The sequence below is a fragment of the Dendrobates tinctorius genome, unplaced genomic scaffold, assembly GCF_039654945.1.
Source record: "Dendrobates tinctorius isolate UK_male_01 unplaced genomic scaffold, ASM3965494v1 ptg000151l, whole genome shotgun sequence".
NCBI classification, from domain to species: Eukaryota; Metazoa; Chordata; class Amphibia; order Anura; family Dendrobatidae; genus Dendrobates; species Dendrobates tinctorius.
In genome coordinates, this window is record NW_027361818.1 from 24,642,469 (window position 1) to 24,650,044 (window position 7,576).

The 7,576-nt window shown below is 42.9% G+C and overlaps 1 protein-coding gene across 1 annotated transcript; it reads right to left on the reverse strand.

The window, feature by feature from the left end:
* Nucleotides 1–3,929: 3,929 nt before the first annotated feature.
* LOC141050090 (olfactory receptor 1M1-like) lies at nt 3,930–4,859 on the reverse strand. Its single transcript, XM_073546919.1, has one exon. It carries the CDS (start codon nt 4,857–4,859, stop codon nt 3,930–3,932), a length of 930 nt encoding a protein of 309 aa, XP_073403020.1.
* Nucleotides 4,860–7,576: the final 2,717 nt, after the last annotated feature.

Below are 7,576 nucleotides of genomic sequence, written 5' to 3' on the forward strand. Positions count from 1 at the left end.
AAGAGAGAGCGAGGATTCAAAAAGATATAAATAAACTGGAGAAGTGGGCAGCAACTAACAGAATGGTTTTTAACAGGGAGAAATGCAAAGTACTACATCTGGGCAATAAAAATGAAAAAAGCATATACAGAATGGGAGGAATAGGGCTAAGTGACAGCACATGTGAAAAAGACTTGGGTATACTAATAGATCACAGACTGAATATGAGTCAACAGTGTGATGCAGCAGCAAAAAAGGCAAATGCAATTCTAGGATGTATTAACAGAAGCATACAGTCTAGATCACGTGAAGTCATTATTTCCCTCTACTCCTCTTTGGTCAGACCTCATCTGGAATATTGTGTCCAGTTTTGGGCACCACATTTTAAAAAAGACATCAACAAACTGGAGCAAGTTCAGAAAAGAGCGACCAGAATGGTGACCGGTCTGCAAACCCTGTCTTATGAGGAAAGGTTGCAGGATTTGGGAATGTTTAGTTTGCAAAAGAGAAGACTGAGAGGAGACTTAATAGCTGTCTACAAATATCTAAAGGGCTGTCACATTGTAGAAGGATCAACTTTATTCTCATTTGCACAAGGAAAGACTAGAAGCAATGGGATGAAACTGAATGGGAGGAGACACAGATTAGATATTAGAAAAAACTTTTTGACAGTTAGAGTGATCAATGAGTGGAACAGGCTGCCACGAGAAGTGGTGAGTTCTCCTTCAATGGAAGTCTTCAAACAGAGGCTGGACAGACATCTGACTGGGATGATTTAGCGAATCCTGCTTTGAGCAGGGGGTTGGACCAGATGGCCCAGGAGGTCCCTTCCAACTCTACGATTCTATGATTCTATGATCTCTCTCTACAGGAAACAATTGTCAGGCAGTCCAATACTATTGTACTCTTCTTCCCACCCACACCACATCATAAAAGCCACTCCATATGGAGAGTTTAATTGTGCAAAACGAATATGTTCCTCCAAAAATGTATTTCTTGAAGAAAGCAAGGTAAGGGACTGAGTGAAAGAGGTTACAATAGACTTGACATGAAACAAACTTTAACCAAGGTTTCCATCAAATCGAGATCTTTATTATCACAATACAAAACTCCTTTGCATCAATCAAGTAAACAATCTATTGTTACGTTGTTGACTCCGTATAGTCCACAATTTCATGAAATTAAAGCCATTATGAAAAAATATTTACTGGTCGCTAATCAGAACGACACCCTACGTACAATCACGGGCAATGGGTGTAGATATGTGGCCCGCAGAGGCCTCACCCTGGGCAACACTTTGTCCCCTAGTCTCACCAAACAACCTGATAGTACTAGATCGTAGTTGTCAGTCACGGGCTTCCATAAATGTAATAGATGCAATGTGTGTCCTTTTCCTTTGGAAAAAAAATCAAATTAATTCCGTCAGCTTCACATGCCACACACAATATTACAAATATCATTAATTGTGAGACAAAATTTGTTGATTACTGTATTTGATGTTTATCTTGTCACTTGAAATACATTGAAATACACCCGAAAGCTGAAAAAAAGAATAGCGGAACATTTATCTAATATCAGTAATAACAATGCATCTTATTCAGTAGTGTCAAAGCACTTTGTTCCCATACATAAACGTGACACTTCTCACCTTGCATTTTTGGGATTTCAGAAGGTGGTGGATCCAGAGGTGTATCTAGGGGGTGCCCATGGCGCAGTCGGGCCGGTCAGCAGTGTCTCCCCTGGTGGCTGCATTCTGCCGCCCCCTGGACTGCAAGGCGTCTGTTCTCTGTGCTGGCTGTCAAGCTGATAGCTGGTGCAGAGAAGATGCCGCATGCTGGTTCCCAGGGCCTAATTGTACTGATGTCTGTACAGACGCCAGTACTATTGAAGCTCTGACCGCTGGGTCAAAGTGACGCCAGCAACATGTTCAGGTCATGTGATCACGTGGCTGATGTCACTCACCAGCACCCAGAAGCATCGGTGGTAAGTGTGCTCCACTTTGGAGCAGAAGAAACCACCAAAGACTGAGGGAGGAGGAAGGGGGTACATAATGTGTGGAGGGATTTGGAGTGGGGATGGGGCGTACTTTATATGTGGAGAGATTTGGAGTGGGGATGGGGGGATTATTTAATGTGTGGGGGATTTGAAGAGAGAATGGGTGAGTTATTGTGTGGGGGGACTTGGAGTGGGGATAGGGGTTATTTAATGTATGGGGAGATTTGGAGTGGGGATGAGGGGGTGTTTTAATTTTTGAGGGGATTTGGAGTAGGGATGGGGGGTTATTTAGTGTGTGGGGAGATTTGGAGTAGGGATAGGGAGTTATTTAATGTATAGGGAGATTTGGAGTGGGGATGGGGGTACTTTATGTGTGGGGAGATTTGAAGTAGGGATGGGGTTATTTAATATGTGGGGTGATTTGGAGTGGAGATGGGAGTACTTATTGTGTGGGGAGATTCTGAGTGGGGATGGGCGATACTTAATGTGTGGGGAGAATTGTAGTTAGGATGGGGGCTATTTAATATGTGGGGATATTTGGAGTTGGGTTGGGGGGTTATTTAATGTGTGGGGAGATTTGGAGTGGGGATGGGGGGATTTGGCATGGGGATGGGGGATTTAATGTGTGGGGAGATTTGGAGTGGGGATGGGTGGGATTTAATGTGTGGGGTGATTTGGAGTGGGGATATGAGGTACTAAATGTGTGTGGGATCTGGAGGGGGATGGGAGGATTTAATGTGTGTGGGGAGATTTTAGGACACAAAATGAAGAGTATGTATGTATGAGGGCATGTATGGGGAAACAGTATGGGGGGTGGGGGATGGGTGCAGACAGTATAGGGAGTGAATGGGTAAATGTATGTGGACACAGTATGATTAGTGATGGGAAAATGTATGTGGACACAGTATGAGGAGTGAGGGTTATGGGATGTGTGGAGACACACTATGGGGAGTTAGGGGTATGTGTGAGCAGACAGTATAGAGAGGGAGGGGGTAAATATATGAGGAGACAGTATGGTGAACAGGGGGGATGTTATAGGAGACAGTATGACAAGGGAGGGGAATAGTGTGAGGCGACAGTATGGGGGGAGAAAAGTGAGTGGGCACAGAATAGAGACTGGAGTAGTGGGGGCGTAGCAATGGGGGACAGTGTAAGGGTACTTACAGGAGGGGTACAGTATACCAAGGAGGGGGAGTGTGATAAAAAGGTACAGTATTGAGACTGAGCCCTATAGGGAGGACACAGTGTGAGAGTGCAGTGTGAAAAGGTATCCCAGTCTGGAAAGGAGAGGTCAGTGCGAAGAGCATGTACCAAAAGAGGGACAGTGTGGGGTCATATTTTGTGCAGACAATATAGTGAGGGGCAATTATTTATTCAGGGGCTCAGCGTACTGCAGAAATTTTAATTCAGGAGCATTATAATGACACTTCTATATTTAAGGGGGTCATGTGGAGATTTGCTGCAGAAGACCGGAGTAGATGGAAGTCTACAGAGACGGCTGTGGATGAGAAAACTCATCATGGGATCTGGACAAGAAGAAAAGAAGAACGACTCCAGAGACGACGTCATCTATAAGGTACCTGGATGTAAATATTATTTGTGATACTGACTAATTCTCATGTTTTTATTTGTTAGGAACATTAAAGGGGTTGTCCAGGTTTGTGCTGAGTCTGCAGTCATTCTATGTGACTGCAGACTTCTGAATTCTCACAGTGCTCACTGAACGCTGTCAGGATTCTCTCGTGTCGGTAATTTACATACATGCGGTCACATGCTGACTAGACATGTGTGGCCTCACTCCATGAAAAATGAACGGAGCGAGGCCGGGCACGTCTAGTCGGAATGTGGCCAGAAGTATATAAATCACACAAAGTTTTTTTTTATTTTACTTACCGGGTGAGAGTTCCGGATGAAATCTCTTCTTTTTCAAGTAACTAATTTACAATTACAAGCGATCAGAGATATTTCTGAATAGGTTTCTGTAACGCGTTCTTAATGTCTTTGTTTCTAAAACTATAGATGATAGGATTGATTAGTGGCGTAATAACAGTATAAAGAAATGATGTGATTTTATTAACATCTGATGTTTGAAAACTTTTTGGAACAACATAAACGCCAAATATTGTCCAGTAGAATATGGAGACCACGGTGAGGTGGGAGCTACAGGTGGAGAAGGCTTTCTGTCTACTGATATTAGATGGGATCTGTAAGATTGCTCGGATAATCTTCACATAAGAAATAATTATTATTAAACTGGGAATAATTAGAAATGGAATACTAAGTAAATATAATTGTATTTTTATAGGAAATGTATCAGAGCAGGAAATGTCCTGTAAGGGAACAAGATCACAGAACAGATGGTCAATCATATTCGGTCCACAGAACTTTAGCTTTGATGCTGCTAATATGTCAATGAATGCAGTGAAAAAACTGAGAAACCAAGAGCTGAGGACTAATGTCACACAACTAGCATATGTCATAACAGAGGTGTAATGGAGGGGCTTACAGATGGCCACATATCTGTCATAGGACATCACTGTGAGGAGAAGACATTCAAATATTTCTGCACCACAGAAGAAATAAAATTGAATCATACAGTTAATGAAAGTAATGGTCGCCCCATTATTGAGTAGAACATGGAGCATATTGGGGACAATATCAGTGGTTAAAAAGATGTCACTGATGGACAGTTGTGAGATGAAGAAGTACATTGGAGTGTGGAGGTTCTCACTGGTGGACACCAGGGTGATGATCAGGAGATTCCCACATATCGTAACCAAGAACACTACAAGAAGCAGACAGAAGAGAGCATTTTTTTGGTTTGGACTTCCATGAAATCCCAAGAGAACAAACTCTGTGACATCTGTCTGATTGTCAACCTGCATAAAAGATAAAAGAATAAAAACAAAGCAAAAAAAAAGAATAGAAAAAATACAATCAAATAATTACATGTGATGCAGAAAATTTGCATAATATAGCATACTGGATTTTCATCAATTATTTTATTATGGCATACAGATTAGCACATCTCAAAGACCTACAATACAATGAAGCCCTTTAAATACTAAATGTTTTCATTCTTTCATGCATTTTTTAATTTGACTGGACATATATTTTATGTTATGCATGCTTGCTATCTTTACTTCAATATACACTACTCAAAAAAATAAAGGGAACACTTAAACAACACAATGTAGCGCCTGGTCAATCACACTTTTGTGAAATCTACCTGTCCAGTTAGGAAGCAACATGGATTGTGAATTAACTTCCCCTGTTGTTGTGCAAATGGAATAAACAACAGGTAGAAACTACAGGCAATTAGCAAGACAACCCTAATAAAGGAGTGGTTCTGCAGGGGGTGACCACAGACCATTTATCGGTTCTCATCCTTATAGGCTGGTTTGGTCACTTCTGCATTTTGTCTCTCACTCCTTGTTTGCATTGCTCTCACCCCTTCAGGCACTGTATAGTAGCATGAGGAGGTGTCTATGGAGCGCCCCGCGGGGCCTGGGGGTACTTGGTACCGGGCCCGTCGATTTCCATGGGGGACAATGTCACGGCGGCGACCCGGTCCGTGGCCCAGAGGCGTCCAATAATAAAATAGGGGAAAGTAGTGTGGTATTTATGTGGTAAAAATAAAGATAATGTTTACAGATGGTGAAATACGTGACGCCACCTGTGGTATTGTGGTCAGAGTTGACCAGCGCTGCGGTGTTGTTCCTCTGGGATGGATGTTGGGTGCAACGATGATATTGTAGCCCTCCACAGGTAGGGCTGTAGTCCCAGGGCAAAGATGTTAAATAAATAGTAAAAATGGCTGCAAACGTTGAGGTGCAGATAAATGAGAGAAAGACACAGAGAGGTGCAGCTTCTTTACCTTTTACTGGTGATAGGTTGCAGTCCGGAGTACCACATACAGGTGATGGAATGAGTCCTGCTCGCCTGGAGGCATTCAGGGGATCCACCTTGCCAGGTGGGGATTTAGGACCTTCCTTCTGTGCTTTGTGTGTGGGTCTCCGCTGTATATAACTATGCTGCGACCCTCTATTCGTGATGGTTTCACTAACCAGTACGGCTGTCAGCGTGAGCCTATTCCACGGGTACCGTCCTTTTCACCATCATCCCCGGGCTCCTTATCCGCTGACGTGCCCTCAGGTGTTCAATGTGCACAGGAATTTACAATCCCCTTTACTTTTAGATTTGGCTATCAGGGCATACAGCTCCTGTCAGCCTAGGTCCCTGATGTCCCATTTCTCCTTATTAGCATTAGCGCTTTGCTCAGGGGTCTGCTATATGCAGTATTTTAGCTTTCCCAGAGCCTCTTTTCTCTGCTCGTGTCCTTTTCCTCTTGTCAGATCAGCTGCCTGTCTTGAACTGACAGTATCTTCCAGAAAGATCTTTTTACCTCACGTTTAACTCTCATTATCATTTCTCCTCACAGCTCACAGCTGCTTCGTTTCCATGACAACTCCCTCAGCTGATTTGCAGCTGACTCACTAACCCCCTCTGCTGGCCAGAATTTATAAGGCATCCCCCTTTTTCTGACATGCAGAGGAATTGTGATTTAATCTATGCTGCCTGGCATGGGGGTCCCTTTTCTGCCTCCAAGCATGACTTTACCCATTAGAGGGAGGTAATGTCACAGTGACAACCGGACTCTGGGGTGTCACATTCCCCCCCAGTTAAGTTCAGTACTCCTGGACTGAGGAAAATATAACAAGAATTGTTAACAACAACAATTAATGCAAATCTACAAAGTCTTAAAAATGTAAAAAATTATCAAAAACCAGACAAGAAAAAGAAAACAATAGCACAGTTACTGCAGCGACCAGTCCTTAAGCTGCTATCCAGGAATTGTCTTTGTGCTTGTACCTGGAGTTTGGTTGGTGGGAACCGCCTTAACCCACTTTGTGCGTCGTCCCTAGGCACTCTGTAGATGGGCCTGTTTTTCGGCCACGCCGGCGGCTTATTTCAAAGGCCTTTTTGGAGTAACTATTTACAAATACAGTTCTGACCACACATAGTCCTGTGGCCCAATTGTCCTTTAACAGGTTATTGCAAATATTTTATAAAAGGTTCTTACAGTAAGTCTCTGTAGGCTCTCATGCTTAGCGGTTACTACTATACATTCTTATTACTTTATTTACATTACATAATCTCTGTAACGGGCAGGGATCTGACCTCTAGTACTACGAGTGGATCTACGCAGTATAAGTATTTCTGATGACCTAAACTGTTCTCTGATGACTACTGTTGGTGCATTAGTCACTACGCTATAAGTAGACTTTTGTAAGATAGGTATTCTAGACTGACTTCTCTCTACTCCTAGACTTACCATGCGATTGTCAGATGCGTTGCTAGCAGGGGACAGATTTCCGCATTCCACTGCAGATGTGGTATCTGTTACTGGAGCCATTTCATTTATAGTCTCTTCTTCATCTGGTGCAGTAGGCTGATGAAAGGTTAGTACCGGTACTACTATTGCCTGATTTACTTGTGTCCATGTCCAAGGAAATTCTCCAAGTATAGTTTGAATCTTTTCTTTCACCTCTACTATGGGTTGTGGAGTGTCTTGGACTTCTTTCTTGTCCTTCAATTGATC

Excerpts from the sequence above, each read along its gene's own strand:
- LOC141050090 (XM_073546919.1), bottom strand. The coding sequence starts at position 4,859 with ATGCAGGTTGACAATCAGACAGATGTCACAGAGTTTGTTCTCTTGGGA.